This window comes from Apteryx mantelli, chromosome 5 (assembly GCF_036417845.1).
Source record: "Apteryx mantelli isolate bAptMan1 chromosome 5, bAptMan1.hap1, whole genome shotgun sequence".
Taxonomy (NCBI): domain Eukaryota; kingdom Metazoa; phylum Chordata; class Aves; order Apterygiformes; family Apterygidae; genus Apteryx; species Apteryx mantelli.
In genome coordinates, this window is record NC_089982.1 from 83,415,187 (window position 1) to 83,435,256 (window position 20,070).

The 20,070-nt window shown below is 39.9% G+C and overlaps 1 protein-coding gene across 2 annotated transcripts in view; it reads right to left on the bottom strand.

Annotated features, from left to right (window-relative positions):
* CTNNA2 (catenin alpha 2) overlaps positions 1 to 20,070 on the bottom strand; it is a 418,052-nt gene that overhangs the window by 367,290 nt on the left and 30,692 nt on the right. For both annotated transcript variants that reach the window (XM_067297215.1, XM_067297214.1), the window contains exon 2: positions 7,128 to 7,323. In XM_067297215.1, coding sequence (XP_067153316.1) covers positions 7,128 to 7,323 — 196 coding nt within the window. The remainder of the gene's footprint in view (positions 1 to 7,127; positions 7,324 to 20,070) is intronic.

The following is a 20,070-nucleotide window of genomic DNA, read 5'->3' on the forward strand; positions in this document are numbered from 1 at the left end:
CCATTCTGAAGCAATTTCAATCTTCCCCTGTTACGGTCACAATAGCCATAAATTCTTCAAAAAGACAATATAAATAAGCATAGTATTAAAAGGAGGAAAAAATCACCTAATACTAATTTATATTGTTTCTTTTTCAAGCATGTATCACTGTGCTTTTGTAAAATCTGTCTCAGCGTGTCAGAGCTGGACAACACCAAATCAAATGCCAACCATCTTTCATAACAAACGTTTCTTGGCGATGCAAGTTGCTATGGTTTCACAAACTCGAACTAACGTGAACTTGCACAAAATACTGAAAAGTGAAACAAGTATTAGAAAAACTCCAACCAAGCTGTTACCAGAAACAAATCGTTTGGAAACGGTGCAGAGAATAAGCTCGGGCTCTTAGTCCTCAGCTGAGTTTAATAGGAAGCGATACCATCATCAGTTCATGACCTCGCCTGTATGCATTTTTTTTCTTTATTTCTAGGTTACTGCCTAGGGATATGGGACACATTCTGGGATGCAGGGGAAGAGCATTTGGCGATTGCACATGACTTATTATGGGATGTTTCAGGGAAGAACCGAAGGAGGAGAAAGGTAGGGATGAGGGTGGTCTGGGGAGGAAAAAGGGACGGCCCGAAGAGCGCAGTCAGTCCTGCCTTCTCATTAAACTCCATTTCTCACTGTTTCCCTGGGCGAGGGGACGTGCCTGTGTCTGTGTGTCCGCGAGTGAGGCACCGGGAGGAGCTGGCCTCTTCTCCACCGGGCTCCCGGATTCGGGATCTATGTATGTAACAACTCTTTGAGATCCCATACCATGTCTGCTCATTCATCAGAAGTGTTTAATATCCTTTTGGAAAGGGAACTTGACTGTTTCTCAGCAGCTAAATTCTGAGAGCTGAAAGATAACTGATGGGTTTGAAAAGGGTCTGAAAGAGCTCGCTGTAGAGCATTTGCATCAAATGACACCTAGCATGCCATATAGCTTAGGTTGAGCACCGCAAACACGAATAACAATTCAAGGCACTTCCAAATCTAACAAGTACTTCAAAATAGATGATGAATATTTCTGAATAACAAGGTAAAAGTTTCCAGGCCACAGCTGCACTGACTTCTTGTTGAATATAAGACTTCAAAGCTTCATGCTCAAAGCTTTCTGTTGGCCAAGCATGAGCCATCAGAGAGATGGGCAAAAAGCAAGTGGTGAAGTACTTCATCGCAGATGTTATTGGCAAAATGGAGAAAACATTTAATATAGGCAAAGGTTCTTTCAAAAGTGCAGATCAGGATTCATTATCCTATTAAGCAGGACTGACCATAGGCCTCGTTTCATCATGCAGAAACAGATACAAAGATTAGTTTGTCTAAAATAAATTACTGTCCTTTAGTAATTTCTTTATGCGCACACAAACTTTTTTCCCCTCTCTCTCAAGAACTAATGATCTTCTATAAACAGAAAAAAAGAGAAGCTCTCATATACTGTGATGAAGAGTACTATAAGCACACCTAGGGAGAATATAGATTTAGAGTGAAAAGACCAGATAATTTTTCTAAAAAAGGATTTCTCTAGCCCCTAACCGAGGTAGGAAACAATGGCTCAGGTTACTTAGACAAATCCGAGTGAGAAAATATTAATATTGTATCAGCCATATATTTTTTTTTCTTTGAAAGGATCTATTATGCCTCCTTAATACTTGCCAGATTCAAACCCAATATCCTACAGTTCTCTCATTCAACCCAAACAGATTTGGGGAATAGCAATCACAGTCAGAAAGACTCAGACAAATGCCCAAAAGCCCTGAAGTAATCAGTGCTTAGACATTACGGTGACAGATACCTTCAAATATCTTCTATTGCAGCTCAGCCCTTCAATTAGAATCCTATTGCTGAGGCTCCGAGTCGAAAATAGGTGCAAAAATCAGACAATGCTTCATCATTTGCTTTTTCTGTAAAAAGAATTTCCTCCTGTCCTACGCTGAGTAATAGTTATATTGTGACAAGTCTTTTAATGGCTTCTACAGAAACACGCTTATGAAGTAATTCCACTTCCACATACCATAATTTAGGAAAAACGCTGAGAACTATCAGAGAGAAAGAGAGAGCAAAGCCTACATCCATCAGTTGGATTCTTATTGGCCAAAGAAAGCAAAGTGTAGTGTATTCAACTAAAGCTTTTTATGTTTTAAATGTAACTTTGATCTGTTATACCTAAACTATTTCAGGAAAGCTTTTAGATATTGATGGGTACAGACGTTTTTTTTTAAACAGATTGGAACAGCAGAGAAAGTAGATTGGGTAAATTCAGGCTCCTGGAAAGGCTGCTGCAGCTGACTCTGCTAACCAGCGATATCCAAGACATCAGTTTAACGTGCTGTGTGAGACCACCACTGACACCCTGAACGTAAGTGCAAATAAGGGAGGCTTACTAGGAATGAGAAAAAAAGACAAAGCTGATCTTTTCTTTACCTTGCACTACCGAGACCCAACCAAAAATGGGAGACAAGCAGAAGTACCCCATGTGCATAGAGGACTGGAGTGTGAGAAGGAGACAGGAACAAGAATGGTTAACAGGGGAGATGTTACGAGACCATGAGATTTGGGATGTTTCAGGAGACCTGAATTGCAAGACAGACAAAATAGTTATATGACCACATGAAGGGAGCAAAGAAAAGGAGGGGGAAATGACGAACAACAGCGGTAGCAGCACAGAGTCCTCGGCAAATGGAGATGACTATTAAGAGTGCTCAGTAGCCACTGTACTAGAGACGTTACAAAGCAATATTCACCAGCTCCACAAAATAGCTTAACCTTTTCTCAAGCCTCTCTATCTCGGTGGTGGGTTTTGATGCAGTTAAAAGGAAGACTGATTGGATTAGAGGGCAAAAAAAGATCTGAAGAGAGCAGGAAAGTTTTAAGGAAGGCGATTTCAGAGAAGGGGCTTTCTGTTTCATTCAGGAAAGTCAAGACCTATATGCAGCTATCAACAATGAAAGACGGGAGCAGAAACCTTCATAAAAGACTTGAGATAACATGCAACTGCTGGAACTGGGCTTCAGGCAGGAACTGCTGGTCTAACAAGGCCCTGAAAGAAAATCATGGAATCAGGAGTCTCCCAAAATATAAACTGCCAGCTGAACTGGACTAATCTCTTAATCAACCAGACTCAAAGAATATTGTGCACGGATTTGCATTTGGCAGCCTCCAGGGAAACAAAACTGAGACAATTGCAAGTGACAGTGAATCACATTACAATTATCACAGATATACTGGGAATCTATCTCTCTCTGTGCTACACTTATTTATAAACTATTATAAGAACAGCTGGCGCCTTGTGAATATTCTGTGGTTTTGGAGTTTGCTCCCCTCCCCACCTTAGTCCAGAATAATGAAATTTGCAGATTCCCCGCTTTTCTTCCAAAGTAACTGCAGACAGGAGAGAACAGCAGGGAAGAAGACCTTTTACAGAGTTTAGTTAAAAAATTTTAATTTAAAGGTTTTAAAACTAGGTTTTTAAAAGTATTAAGTAGACTATCCATTTTTAGTATGATCTATCACCGAGAAAAAAACATTACCATGAAAAGGCCATGTTAAAGTTGCTTTGTGTGTCATTTGGTGATATGTACTTTCAACTTTACTGACACTCGTACGGTGCATGGATCATATTCTGTTTATGCAATGTGCATAAATCGGAATGAATAAAAAATTAATTCTACCTCAAGAAGTTTATGTTGTCTTTTATGCTTGAAAAATATAACAGTTTTAAAACACAGCGAATTGCTGCTAGACTAACTTATGTTGTTAAAGGAAGGTTTGATTATGTGCTGGTGAACTTCAAGGACTATCATACTAAAATCAGGCAGCCATCAGCACACATCTAAAGGATAAACATATCCTAAGTGATTTAATAGGTACAATAAATTTGCATAGGTTTAATCAGTTTTCCTCGGCACCCTAGACTGTTTCTTAATAAATTTAATCAGACCAATTAGCCGGAGGAACCCCAAGGAACTCCAATTCGATGTAGACTTTTCATGTGAAACACAACCTGAATGTCTCCTCCACAGAGGATTTCCTTCTTCCTTAACGACCCTCCAATTACATTTAGACACCTCTGCTGGGCAAACAGGCCCAGCCAATCCTCTCCCCAGCCTGTAGTTCTATGAGTTCTTCGTTGCGTCCCTGCACTTCTCTGCAGTTCAGGACCTAGGGTTATTATAAGGTTTATTACAGGGTTATTATAACATCACAGTCTGCTCCTACGAAAACTGCACTGCTCCCAAAACTTGTCTATGAAGAAGCAGGTCTGCTTTCCCTCATCTCTAATGTAAGAGGACGTAATAAGAAACATGAAGGTTTCCCGGTCTCCTCTACGCATCTGGGAGATCTTTTACGCAGCTTTGACAGCATGGCAATAAAGGCCAATATAACAAAGTATTCGGTGGTCAAAAAATTTGATAATTTCAGTCAGACGAGTTTGAACTAAAGCTTATTTTCACCATTTTCACATTTTTTAGGACCTGTGAGGCAGAAGTGAACATATTGTGGCATTACTATGGGATTATACACACATACAGACAGTTATGAGTTTTATATATAAACCTTTATTTACTTTTTCATAAAATTCTGTGTGGTATCTAAAAAAATACATAAAAAACCGTCTTCTTGCTCTTAGCTGTTTTTAGAATTCAACTTTGTAAATCTAAATTGTTGACTATCAGACTTTTGTACTGCTATCCAAAAATAGCTTACTCCTTCCACATTATCAAAGCAATAAGGATCTTAACCTTACATATTCTTTTCATCCAGATCCACGCCAAGGTATTCTGCAAGCGATATAGTACATCTGTTTGACCTACCAAAGGAAAGCAACGTTCTCCAGGATGAATCGCAACAACCATTTATAGTAGCAGAGAACAGTATAGAGCAATGTAGGACAGGAAACGAAGAACTGCAATGTAACTGCAAGAGACATTTTTAGGTTGATGGTGTAATTATCCAAGGTGGAACCCTGCCAGGAAACCAGCTCACGATGCTGTTGCAAAACACAGCCTCAGATCATTAATCCAGCTCTTCATGTCATTGAGCTAAACATATCATTTCACATTTCACCAGGGCTGGTCTGGTTTTATGTGACTCATGTGCGCCAATAACGGCGCTTGGTGTCTCCTGCTCTCTTCATGACAGGCTCATCTCATAGAGACCCAGAAAAGCTGCTCCGCTTCTCTCACAGACCGTTTTCCAGCCCACAAAGCTGATAAAAGACGAATGTCTGCCTCATTCTGCATAATGCTCTTTAGGACTTCTGTTCCTCTCTATTTCCCGCATCTTTCCAAAAAAATCCATACATATGGAAAAAACAACAAAAGGTTTGCTATCAATTAAAAAGTCAGGAATTCAGTTAAGAAGAAAACCAGGCTCCTCCAACGCGTTCCTCTCAGATGCTGCCAGCTTTACAAAGCACAAATCTACAACCAAATCATCGTTAACTAACAGGAACCACTAACGACAAAGAAATTTAGCAGTAAGGAGCTCAGATACCATGCTAATGAGTGGGCTACATATGAACAGGTTAGACAGCATGCAACAGATTACGCTGATGATCCGAATGCGGTCTAAGGTTCCTGGAGAAAAGCTAGCCAAACCGAGTCAGCAGCAAAGCCCCAAGGGGGGATGCGCCAGCAGACGGAGAGGGCGCGAGGGCGCTCACATCAGCACCGACGATCCTGAACTCAAGTCTGACATTACACAAAATAAGTAACGTAAGCAACGGAAAACGGACAAATGAAGCTGCATGTCGGAACCACCGAGCATCAGCAGCAAAACTCTAACACAAAGCAGAAGACGAGGTCACCAATACACATAAGGTCATGAAGCAAATACTGCGCTTATTGTAACGTAGAGGCAGGTTAGGACAGACTGGAACGTTCACTGCCCAGTGGTCATTTGTACAGGATTTTTACCCCGCCTGGTCACACAGTCAGTGATCGTATGATCATTTGAGTGCAATTTTTAAGGATGGAAGTACTCTTTGAAAACCACCATATGAGTGCCGGTAGACCTATGTCATTGAAATTCAGTAAGAATTGTATATGCAATTCCTTTAGGCTCCTTTTGAAATCTCAGCTGCAGTTCTGCCATCTTGCTCTAAAACCCAGGAATGATGATACTGGAAGATGGTATCTACAGATTATAGGATTTACAACGGAAAAAACTGAAAGGTACTTAATTGTGCTGCAATAAAGATAACTATAATCAAAGTTAATAAAAGGGAAGAGTTTTGTTATGGACATTTATTAAAAACACATTTTTCCCTACTAAACATGAAAAACTGAAAGCATCTGACATGTGTTACCTTTTAATGGAAAATTATCAGTTGATATCCAAGATTATTTCTGAAATTTCAAAGTACTACTTGAAAGTAGATTCCCTATAATACCACTGTAAACATCAAATGTTAAATTTTGTAAAACCAGTATTATTTCTGCCATTAAAGATAGTGTCATTTTCTTAAGCCCAAGTCCCATACCCAATTAGGCAGCAATTTTTTGACCCGGTGCGTATCTTGAAACTTCCATTTTAACCTACACAGTATGCAAACTAATGTTAACATTTATATTATGATCACCAACACAGCAAAAAACTGGGTTTAATATTGCTATCATCTATGTATTTTCAGAATATGATAATCCTGTATATATTTCAATATATACTGGAAACAAAAAATAATTCTATATTGCTGTATTATCTGATTGATAATTGTTAGATTTTTCAGAAATGTATGACCCCACTGTTCAAAGTTTAATGAAGTGACAAATCATTTTTAACGTAATCTTGCTGCACAACAGAAATAAAAAGCAAGTTGAAAAATAAACAACAGGCATTGGGCAGCGTGACTGCTAAATAATCCTTGAGTTTCCTTTTTGGAAGTAGAACAGCTCAGAGAAAGAAAATTACATATTGTTTTATCAAAGTCAGAACATTCTTTATACTCACTGCTATTCATGAATGTGCAGCTATTTTAATAGTAATACAAGACAAAGGCAGTTTTCATCACATCATCAGAGCAGCTGATACGCTTCTTTTGGAAGAGATCCACACAGAATCAAACGTAACAGCTACACAGTTAAGCAGGTCGATCCACGTACCTTGTTTGCGTACATCCTCCACTGCAGCAACCAACTCCTCCTTCAGGTCCTGGCTCTCTTTAGCAATTTGATCTCCTTTTTCCAAAAAGTTTTGAGTGGCCTGCTCCACCGAAGCAGCCAACACGTGAGCCTTCTTAGAGCGCCCTTTCTTTTTGCCGGATGGTCCCTTATTGCTTGTGTTAACCAGTGTTGTTACCTTTGGGAAAGAAAGAAAGAAGTCTTTACAAGCCCGAACAGTTCTTCAGCTATCAATTAGCACAGTAGATGGTCACAGGATTCGATGGCGCCAGTATTTTCTTGACCATTAAAGTGATGTAATCATCAGATGTATTGAACACAAAAAAGTTAAAGCAAAGTTTAAAATCTGAACCATGGCAACACACAACTCAAAAAAAAAAAATACTGATTAGAAAGAAAAGTTTTCCTTTTTATGGATATTTAGCCTGGGATAAGCAAACCAGCAGTCAAGCAGTGAGGTAGAAAAAGAAACACGTATGGAAGGTGCTTGTACTAAAGCATCATTTTTGTCACTGTATTTCACTACAGTAAAATGAATAAACCAATAAAATGAAACCTAACACATAAGGGTCAGTAACCATTCCAAAAGCAATCATCTCCGGAGATAAGTGCTGTCATTTATATGTAAGTAGTGATCAAAAACATTCTAGCTGTTTTCCAGACATTAAGAAATGAGTAGCTCCTGCTGCACAGATTTTATAGGTCAAAACTATTCAGTTTTCTAATGCTTCAGTATATATAAATTACTGTGGTGACACAACAACTTGATATTGAAATGATCCCACTTTCTCCCCAGGATTTTTAGAATCTCTTAAAAGAATTCCTCATTAAGTTGTTGATAAAGTGATTAAAAGCTTCGACCACACAGCTTAACCATAGAGCACATCATATACCATAGCTTTTCGCTGGACCCCAAAAAAACCTCACATCACATCAAAATCTCATGTCACACCATAAGACATTACTGTAAAAAAAAAAGTCTTTCTGTAAAGCACAGACACTGAATTAGACATTACGAGGTGTACAACACGTGATAAAAGAGCAATGGATGCATAAGGCTCAGTGATCCAATTCACCCAATCAAGATGCAAACCAAGGCAATTGAAGCGACCATATGGGTATTCTAGCCCAGAAATTTGCTGTAAGAAAATAAAAGTCTTTGCAGTAAATACAGTGCACTACGAAGCATAATATTGCAACGGGACATCTAAAAATGCACTGCTGTCCTATTCCTATTCCAGGGAATGTAACCAGGTGTTTGGTGTGGTTGCGCCCAGAGAACCTTTGTTATGGTCTTTGTCCTAGATTTTTTAGAATCAAAGATATGTAATAATAAATAATAATAATAAACAAATAATAATAAAAGAGCAGCAAAAAAAAAAAAAGTGGAGGGTGTACAGCAGACTATCAGGACTTGAAAACACCAGAAGCATCGAAGTACTGGAAAAAAATACATTCCAGAGCCTTTTCTCAGGAAGGGAAGGGAAAGGGGAAAGTCTTTTTTTCAGGAAGCCTAGCTACAGCAAGGTAATATTCTGCCATCATGTCTTTTTTCACTATTTACGTACCGCAATACTGCTTTTTTTATTAGGTTTTCCATTACATTATTCTTTATAAAATTTCCTGAAGATCTTTCTGCGGTTGATCACTGTCTACGTTATGAATTTCAGAATTCCACAAATAAACAGACTCGGATTGCTTTGTAATTTACCTCGAATTTAGCGACAGAATGCATTTGTCTAGCACATCAGAAGGATGACTAGGAAAAGCTTGCAGCAGGCAATAAAATTCATTAATCATACGCCGAAATTAGGAGGCCCGCAGATGAAGAGAATAATGCTTCATCTTAATTATCTGAGCTGATTGAACAAACTAGACCTAGACTGCCAGACTAGTTCAGATAATATAAAAAGGAGGGAAAAAAACCAGTCTGAAGTAAGGAAATGCTGGTCAATAAATGAAGCCAAATCAGACTATTTTTATATCTCTCTATTATGTAGATGCAGGGGTCAATAGCTAAAAAAAAGACTTTTCAGCTGGTAGAAGAATTGCTGAAGTGCTGTGAAGACATCGGGATTAGGGGTCCCAGCTGGATTCCAGACTTCTTTTAGTACCCTAAACATTCAAGGTTTTCCATTAAAAAACATTCAAAATGAACGTTATGGGATTACGCCATCTGCTAGTCTGCTCCTTCTATCAAGGATTCATCAGTCAAATGGGATTCATCTCACCTAATTTTACCGACAAAAAGTTGCATGTCTATTCTAAGCTCATCTAAAAGTATTGAACCGATGCACTCAACGAAGAGGGATACGGACCAGAGCTGTTGTAAAATCAGATGAATTTGTGCCTAGAGACGGATACTGTGTCATTGACTTGGAAGGGAAGCTAGACAACCACGCTGAGGTTACAGATATCAGCAAATAGATACGAGATTGCTAAATTAAATGAAATAAATGCTGCGAAAATATTTTACCATCATTATTGCCAAGAGATACTGGAGAGAGAATGAGAGAGATATACATACAGATATAAATATATATATTCTTTAACAAAATGGTCCTACATGTTGGATTTCCCAGGACATCAATGGTCTCAGCAGAACCCCTAAACCCTTTTACATGTAGCCTTCATAACACAATGATATCTCCATGCAAGACCATGGGAGCGGTTGCTGAATTCCCAAGAAATCAGGAAATGAGAAATAAATATTGATACCATTTGGCCTATATATTGAGGTCTTTTTCTCTCTGAACCCCTTATAAAACTATGGAGTTTTCAAAATTAACACTTAATACTGTATTTTTTTTTTTTTTAACAGAAACAGACAAAAAAAATCCTTGTCTGTTTAAAGAAGATAAACACTCTGGATAGAGGAAGAAAGAGGAAAGTGGTTTGTTTTTGAAGAAAGTGTGCTTAGAGCAAATCTTTGTTTCAGCTTTAAACTTCCCAAAATACGCAAAAAATGAAAAGTGGAAATAAAGTATTTCATAACACTTCAACAAAGATTGCATTGTCCTAGGCTGACTAATACGCTGAAATACAGATAAATCTCCCAAAAGTTCAAGTGTATCTTTCAGCGGTTCCTCACTGAGAAGAGTTCGAGAATCTCCTTCGATGCCAGAATCTGAGACAAATTGTAGCAACCAGGTTTAGAAGCTCCAGTGCAGCAAGAAGTTATTACTTTCTAGATAACTGCCGTGTAGATTAGGTACACAGGCATGTCCTATAAACAAAAAAGAACCAGCGTTAGTGTAAAAGCTTTGTTAACGCGTTCCGGGTTGCTGCTAGGCCAGCGGTGGCACAAGGAAATTGCCGATTGCCGCTGAAGCTGGAGGCTTTCACCGCCATTCAGACAGCAGACACGTAAGCAGCAGCGCACCAAAAGCAAATCCTCTTTTTCCAAAGGACGTGCTGCTGTTGATCCCAATAGATCCCAATTTCCTCATGGAAGTTTTGCTGAGGGATTGTTTCAGGTTCTTTTTTTCCTGTTTGTTGTGTTTTTTTCCTAGCATTTTAAAAGTTAAAAAAAAGTTTCCAGCATGTCGAAAGCTCAGGCTCAAATCTAATCATGAAATCACGTAAGACGTGGGCTAGCAAGAGAGCGCAAAACACTCACAAAAGGCGATCCTGGCGTATTGCTCAAGAGCAAACCGGCAAGGATCTGCAAATCTGAAGCAACAACTTATAAATTTTAAACAGTGGAGATCTACAAACACAAAAGACATGAATACCAACTTCAGACTACTATCTAAACAAACGCATTCAGATGCTGGGTTTTGGGGTTTTTTTTATTTCGCTTGCAAGGAGGTGACAATGACCAGCAAACCAAGGTAAGATCATCCCCATACACTCAAAAGCTATCTTGTTTCTAACTGGAGTCGCAGATGAGGTTTACATATATTTAAGCTCCACTGAATAGGATAATAAAATGAAACTGAATGAACTATGTTGGTTACTATTCTGGAAACTCATTTTTTTCAAATGCATATGTATTTTTAATTTAGTTCCACAATCTGAGATTACTAGAACAATTAGGCTAGCTGGGAATCAGTGCTTCTATTTGACAATATTCATGGGCTTATCCGAAACTTTATTAGCCTTCTTTTTTGCTTCTGAATATTTAAAACAGAATTAAAAGCAAATGGAAACAGAGGGAAGTAGCTCCTGATTTGGCTGAGAGAATCCATCTCAATAATTAAAATCACTGGTGACCAGACAATTTTCTCTTTCTCTCAGGTTCTGATTTAGGAAAACATCAGCAGAAGCAGTTAAGTTTTTCATAAAAGTATCAACTTGAACTTTTGGAACTTTAATAAGATCAGAGAACAGGTCAGCTTAATTTAATGAGAAAGCATTCCTCGATAGAAACCACAACGAAAAGGAAGGGCAATATAATGTTCGGTATGTACTGCTATAATAGCTTAACACCACTTGCAACGTCTTGCCAGTTAGGAGACAGGATAGCAGAGAGGAGACATAGGTTTCAGCGCCAGTGTTATGGCTCAAGTCTCTGACGTCAAATCTATCCGTGATTTAATTCCTCTTCTCTAGTCCAGATACTTCCATCTGTTTGGAAAATTATGCCATATCCCATTTACTTAAATAAATTTATTGGACATAACTAAATACTTTGATGAATCAGGGCCCCAAACTAATTCGATCAAAATGAGCATTAATGTTATTCATTCATTTCAGAGACGGTCCCATCTACCGCACTATAAGCAAACACCAGAGGTGAGGTTTTTCCTCAAGCGGAAAAAACACAAAAACAAGCAAACAAACAAAAAGTATTGCAGCCTGATTTTAATTTAATCTATGCATCTTTCAGCTACTTTGAACATATAAAACACGTTATATCATGTGCATGTAAACCATGTCCTTCAAAAGAGCCCGCACATTCTGAATTACCAGTCACAGCAAGCGTAGGAGTAAAGACATCCACAGTGGTGCAGCCTACTCTACAATATTCCCCATATACGGTTTCAGAAACCGGCCAGCATATCAAAACTAGCTTCTGAAAAAACTTTTGTGCATAGCATAAGGTCTAAAAAAATTCAGGTGTGAGGAACCGCGTTCACACTAAAATGTTTTGAGTGCTTGCGAAAGCCTCAGGACACTGAAGTGACATATACAGTAAAGAAAGCACTGCCAGCAGACCCAGGAGAGTATATGTGGTTGTTACCAATGTAAATGTTTTCCAAAGGACATAAGCACGTTTCTTAGCCTTGCACTGCAACCCAGACGCTGTTGCTGCAGTGCGCAGAAGGTGAGCACCTCGCTCCGCGAGCCCTCACGGTCACCTTCGCTGGGCACTGACTCAGGGAAACTGCCCCGGACTTACTGGAATACGACAGAAAGAATTGTATACTGAACGTGTCCCATGGTTCTTTTGCACTTATATTTAGATGATTTAATCTCCCAAACGGGGATAGAGATTACCCGGTGGCGGCACCGCAGTGCGCTCTCATCAAGGCTGCAGATGACACCAAACTGGGGGGGACCAGTCCACACGCTCGAGGGCAGGGCTGCCGTTCAGGGGGCCTAGACGGGCTGGGGGAACGGGCCGACAGGATCCTTCCAAAAATTCAAGGACCAGGGGTCTTTGGTAGGCGGCAAGCTGCCGGCAGCGTGCCCGGGCAGCCCAGAAAGCCAACGGCGTCCTGGGCCGTCGGAGCCCACGGGCGGACACCAAGGGAACGCAGCTCATTCGCCCTGGGCAAACGAAGCCATACATCGGCCTGTGATTTAATACAAGTTGTATGATAAAAAGAAAAAAATATATACCCTGCTACCTTCTTACACTTGCATTCTTCAAAAGAGTCCACTCAGAAGATTTAAACTGCATTTTTGTAAAAGAAAGACAAAAAGGGAAAAAGGAGAAGAACATAGCTCCATTTTCTCAGCTTTAAGGCTAACTGGTTTCTTTTAAATATACTATCCCACCAATGCTGGTACAAAGCAAAGAACACATATATCAGCTCCTGTTACTAATTAATGCAAACCTCACCCCAAATTTTGCACAATTATCAAAAACATCACTTTATAATTACCGCACGCTCGTTTGGCAGACCCGTAATGGATCTGGCTTGATGATCGCACTAGGGAACCTTGCTCTGCCACGTTATTAAAGAAGCCTCATACAGTTCTCACACAGATCTCTGCTGGAAAAAACAGAATTTCACTGATTACTAGCTCAGGCCCACCCTGAATTAAGTCATCCTTGCACAGCTCCGAGGGCCTGAAGGAAAGGGGAGGACGTCTTTGATAACAAGCAGCAAAGAACCCATCAGCCTGGATTTCCCTATCGCGAAAGGGGACGGCGCGAGACCGCACGCGCGTGTCCGACTAACCCACAGTCGGCAGCTACCGTGTGGAGAAAAACACCCCTGCCTCGGAATTAAACTGTCCTCCCTGCACCCTGCTCAATGCATTACTGGAATACCTTTTTTTTTTAATTTTCCTCCACGTCTGCTTGGATCGGATTAGTCACTCAAGATTTGCTATAACGACGGTACACAGCACGCTTTAATCAACGCTTTGGGGGGAAAAGAGCGATATGCACTTTCTCGTTGCGTTCCTAATCCCTGTGGTTTGTCTCTGGTCACGCACCCGCTGCTAACACTTGCTGGTTTTAAATATCAGCGATTCGACGGCTGTTGGAGTTTTTCGGGTTTTTGGTTTTTTTAATCTGTTTGCTTGTTTAATAAACCAAAGGCGGCAAATCAAATACGGCTATGCAAACATTTGCATTATAAAAACGATTTATACAAGTACTGTGGTTTTGCTTATTTGGAGAGCCATTTTCTTTTCAGCTGCACAAGCTTTGGAGGTAAATGGCAACAAATGACAGGACAGTGAATGTGGTCACCGATCAAGAAATACAGGAGAATAATTTTGTGATGTTGTCCAACTGTTGACAATCTAACCATACACATTTTAAATAGCACTGTTCAGAAGCCACGTGTATCACCGGTATGATTTTTTCCCCTCACTAAGTAATTTGAGAGAGTTAATATAAATATCACAATTTTAAAAGAAAAGACACACAAGGAACTGAACTTTATGGGAAATAAAATGATTCATTTTGCTCAACTGAATTCATGCTTAACTTTCTCCTGATGCTAACCTGTAACACATGCTTGCAACAAATGAAATCACTTTAAAAGGCTTTCTCTGAAAGATCATTACTTGTTTGCAAAAAATGTCCCCTTCTCCCCTATCTCCCCCCCCATTTTCAGGTCAGTATTACGTGTTCTTCCCAGCGGCATTTCTTGAACGTGAACGGCTACAAGTTGCTCGCCTCTTCTCCTACCCTCATATATCACCACACCGCTGGAAACGCTCAATGACCCGAATGAAGTCAGCGCTGACGTTTTAGCGTAAGGCCCCTTCGGCCTCCAGACCCTTCCCCTCCCACGCACCGTCTCGCTGCCCTCTGCTTACGCTGACGGCCCCCCCCAAGCGTCGCTTTGCAAAATCCTCCTCTCTCTGAGACGAGTTTGGCGCGGCAAGAACAGAAATCACCACGGCTGTCTGCAAAACAAGAAGCCCATTCCACAAAGCATCCTTGGGTTTGGGTTATTTTATTGGGGTTTTTTTCCCCTTTTTCAAAATTGGTTTCCTTCCGCAGCGGGGTGAAACAAGACCTTTCGAAGCACTTTGCGGGAGAAACAGGTTGTGCCGCGGCTGCGGGAAGCTCGGATTCGGTGCTCCGGACCAGGCTGGAACACCGGGCTCTCATGACCTTCCTCCCTCCGACCGTCCTGCAGCAGAGGAAAACCGCGCGGCTGCTTCGGCCCGTTTGCTTTAGACCTTCCCGACTCCGCACACTGCAAAGTCATTTAACGATCTGGCTCTCAGCACTGGCTCGCTATATAATCCCAATCCAACTACAAGATATCATCTAGCAGAATAACGAGGAAAATGCTTTCAACAAACTGCATCAGCTCCAGTCACGTGCAAAACAAAAAAGCATCTTAATGGGTTTTTTCCACGGCGGTGCTTATTTTCTAGTACTACCGAAAAGGAGTTTCTCTAAATTATACCAATATAATTGTGAACACACGCAGACGATCTGCTGAACACGATTCGGCATTTAATAAGTCTTTTTTTGATAATAAATGTACTCCAATTCCATACCATTATTTCTAACTCGGCTTTTTCTATCAGCTTAAATAATTTGCGACTGTCCTTAGCTCATGAATCACACTGGTTATTTTTTTCTAACAGCTCACATTATCAGCTCTTGTAATTATCCCTGCACAATCAGCTGCAGCTATCTAATTCATTAAACTGAATTTCTCTTTCTGTTAAATATATTTGAATTGTCGCCAACATATGTTAGGAACACTAAGTTTCAGTGTTTCTAACTCAGTCTTTTTATATTAATTCCAGTTCTTCAGTGCTTGCAAACACCCACCATTGAGAAGAATTAGTAACTAAGCAGACTATTCTCTGTCACATATAAATTATTAGTTAAGATGTTAAAAATGCCGGCGACACACCTGCCTTTTGGATGCCAAGTACATCGATAATTCAGGGAACTTTGTGATTAGCGCCAGTATATTTGCACCCAAGCTAGCGTGTGCCCAGCTAGTTGCTCTGATTCACGTTTCAGCCGCCAAATACAAATTCAGGATCCTGGACAAATCTGCATCTTTCTGTTCTGTCCGCATGCTGTACCTTTAGGATGTAATTTACAGATAAAAACACCGTTGCTGTTAATTTATATTCTTCTTCTCAGTGTTCACACCATAGGAAAAGGTTTACATCCCCACTGATGTGAATTAATATTGTATAAGGCACTTCTAAAATTCTTTAGTAAGTATTTTAAAGTTCTTAAGTAAGTATTAAGTTTCCCCAGAATTTCCCAGTACTTCTTCTGTAAAACATGTATAGATACAGATGTATATATTCCTCCCACAAACCTTTCTGAAAATTTATCTTTTATACAATAGGTACATACATACCTGCCATATGTTTTCACTTATCCTCCCATAACTGAAATAAGAACCAACATAACAAGCTAGTAAAATGTCTCGCCTAATATATTTTGCAACTGGTTTGTAAAATATTAGGAGCAACAACATTTAGATTTTCCTTTTGTGGCAAAATCCCATTAAAATATTGTGACGCTATTTAGAAGGTTAAAATGAACTGTTTTCTTTAAAATACAACTCTATCATATAAGGATTCAACTGTTAGACAGGAGGAAAGTTCAGGTTAATGAAGGATATCAGATTTACACGCATCGAGTTTCCTTTGCATCCACTCGCTCGCCTCCATGCCTCAAGCTGCCCCACACCACCCAGCCGACTTGCCTCGACTGTCACCCCTGGAAAATCCCTAGAGTTATAGAAACGGTTGTTCAGTTCAGCCTGCTTACAGAGTCTGACAGCAGGAACGCCAGTTAGCGTCATTTATGGTGGTGCCTCTCTGTGGCGTGGACACTTGTCAGCCGTGACGGGTGACCGCACTGGGACCAGTATCGTTCCTGCGACAGGCAGCACCAACACCTCCGTTAATTAAAAGATACCCTCTCTGTCTGTGCCGACAGGCTTGCAGAACCTCTCTCAAACACCAAACAAGCCTCTTCTTCCTAAATACAGCTTGCTAGCACCTCGCTAGGGTTTTGACCATTCCACCTTCTGCCAAGCCAGAAAGCGTAAGCAGGTGTTTCAGCGGATCAGTTAAACAACCGGTCACCGCTCCTGATTTACTCTCTGCTCTCCGTGAACTGTCTTCAGCAAAAACTAATGGCTCAGTCTGGCTCCTAAAAAATCTCCTCAATGCTTTTAATGCAAGTAGAATGTAAAAGTCAATTTTTAAGATGTTCCTCTATCTTTCTACTTCACTGTCCTTCTGCTGCTTCCCCCAAACCCCTCTCCGAAAGGGCTGCTCCCACCCAGGTGCACTTGCTGAAGCCGCTACGAACTACAGGGATTGCCGTTATTTTATGAGCGCATCTGCCATATCTCACTCACAGCACTAATCTTAACGACTCATTAATATATTTAAGCTGTAACTGCAGATTAGATCGCCTTTCCATCTCCGCACAGAGTATCCTTATGAAACGCTAAGAATCTCCCTAAGACAGAGCTTCTAGTTATAACAACCCTATTCAAATGCCAAAACCTGACTTCAATTATAAAGCGTCAAGCTCTTTAACATGTATGTATTTTGAAGATTTTTAAATTAGCACTTTTTAGGTTTTTTAGGTTATACCAAGCAAATTAAGCTGTACCATTTCACAAATTCAAATTTGCCTTAAACATACATTTTCTGTCGGTTATTTCTTCATGAAGGTTAATAGGAGCTGGTAACTATATTAAGATGGGTAGGTAGATGAACAAGAAATCAGAGAAGGTAAAAGCGAGTATTTTGGGACCATTTTCTGATCCACTGTAAATCTGATCCATCCATTCAGAATACAACTGGGTCCAATTAATAAAAGACCTGGATTAATAAAAGGATTTAGACATTAGCTGCACTGTAATACTGTTTTCATGCCTAAGTTCAAGACTGTGTTTTATTTCTCAATTGCCTTGAAGTGCCTATATCATCACCAAAAAAAATTCCAAAAATTCTCCTTTGAATGGTTCTGATTCTTTCTAAATTTTCTTGGACTCTTCAATTAGGGTAAGGAATTCTCCACGTAAGATTCCTAGAGGATCCCAGGCTGGACAGATGCCTTAAATACCTTGAGAATATTGTTCAGTAAAACACACAGAAGTTACATTCATTTTCAGTTAAATACGGGTAGAGAAGGCTGAAATAAAGGGACATTTTTTTCCAGTCAGTACTCTCAGGACTGCATCTGCGTTTTGCATTAAACAGTCACCGGGTAAAAGGACTGAACAGTCCTAGCAACATGCCCGAAAGCCTAGTCTTAAACTTCCCCTAAACTCCTGTGACAAACTAGGCTGGAGCCACGTTTGCTCACAGTCGTCACTCTCTAGCTCAATGATTTGTGACTTCTTTCCTGCACAATGGCACGTTTTCATCAGCAGGGCCATCTAACGCAGCTTCGAGACTAAGTCTATGAACTGGTGGGTTCAGCACTGTCTTGAGGGTGAGAAACGTTAGTTTGACCTACCTCAGGCTCAGGAGAGAACTGAACAATGCTTCTTGCTTCATGAAGCATGAATATCACGTAAGAAGGTGGGCTGCAACACTAGCGACTGGGTTTGAAAACACAAGAATGGGCCATTTATTCTCCCATGAAGGAGAACTTAGTCCAACTCCAGGCAAAAATTCTGACCATTAATCACCATACAACATAAACACCCATCTGCAGGCTCAGAATTAAGCATCCAGAAAGGGATGGCATTTCAAAAAGTCCCGCTTTCTTCTCTATTTCTCCCACTCAGCATCTTACAAATCTCACTCCAAAACATCTATCTCTTTTCCATGTGTTAAATAGGGAGCCTAATCATATGACTTGGGATTACGAATTATATTCCAGGAGCTAGGTGCTAAAAGGACTCAAGAACTCAGCATAGCTCCACACCTTTGGGTCTAGCTCCACAGGCCTAGATCAAGGGTGCCTATGATTTTCACACAGCATTGACCGAGTTTTAAATTAGAGCCACATTTTAAGATACAGTACTAATCCCTTCTGTCCATGATCCTGGGACCATCTTCCTTTCTTTCACTATTGTCCTTGTGACACAACGGCACATATTCATGTGGGAAATAAATAACATTTTGAAAACAGTGAAGGCAAGCTAGTCAGCTCCAAAGGACCACCCCTCTGCAACTCACCCGTGGCTAACAGATTGTAATTCAAGAATATTTGTCTTAAGCAGCCAAATATGGAGCTTAGCTTTCCTAGAATAAAAACACTCAGAATGATAAAATCTACCTGATAATCAGTAAATACGCATTAACTGGTAGTGACCTCAAAGTAGACAGAAGTATTAACTTTCAGTGCTGTGCTCAGTGGTCTTTGACAGTCTTAGTAACAACTGAGCAATAAGTCAGGAAAAAGGGACTTCCTGCATTCCTATCACTTTTATTTATTTGTTCAAATTCTCACAATTAATAAGTTTTTATTACTGCAAATGCCCTACTGACACCATCTCTTCTCCATGCTAATGAATATATTAAATGCTACTGATGCCGTAGCGCATTTTGCTATTTTTCTCTCATTTTTGCCTATTTTTCATTTGGGACAAAACTTCATTTGTTGCATTACTTTTGTAAGTACAAGAAAAGTGAAAAGTCATTATCATATGCAAGTTGTTTTCAGGCTATGAAGCCCTCAAAAAAAGCTGTTAGCAATCCACATGAATCATGAGAACTAAAACCTTATTAACTCTAACTCCTTCCAAAATTGAATGCAGAACTAATAATGAAGCTTTCAAACCCATGACATTCATAACGTGAGATATGTACGAAAGCTACCTATGTAAGCACAAAATTAAGGCTTGGGATACTCAAATAAGTAAAATAAGTAAAAGACTACTGGCATTATATATTATGTGGGAGAAAAATGATAAAAGTTTTCCATTTCCAGGGGTAATATTTCAAGTTATCAGTATGAATGCAACCAATCAGAAATGAAGCTACTTTGTCCTGACTATGGGCAAGTGGATCTTCTGAAGACCAACAAACAAGACGACAAACACACATCTCCCATTTAGCTAATAGTCTTTATTTCTCTCAATTCTTTGTAGAAGACATTAAATTTAAGCAGTACCTGTCTCATGCAAAGAAGATATTTCATTTAACCACGTGAGGGCATACTACACTAGAGTAATAGTAGAACAGGCTCTGTTGTGAAATGCCTGGGTGTAGCGTACTTTTGTGGTCTAGTGTTGGGTCTGAATGGTTCTTGTCACCAGCAGCAGCACACATGCATAAAACGAAGTTTTAGCTGGTGTTTAAAGTATCACTTTCCTGACACTTCTTTTTCAGTTTA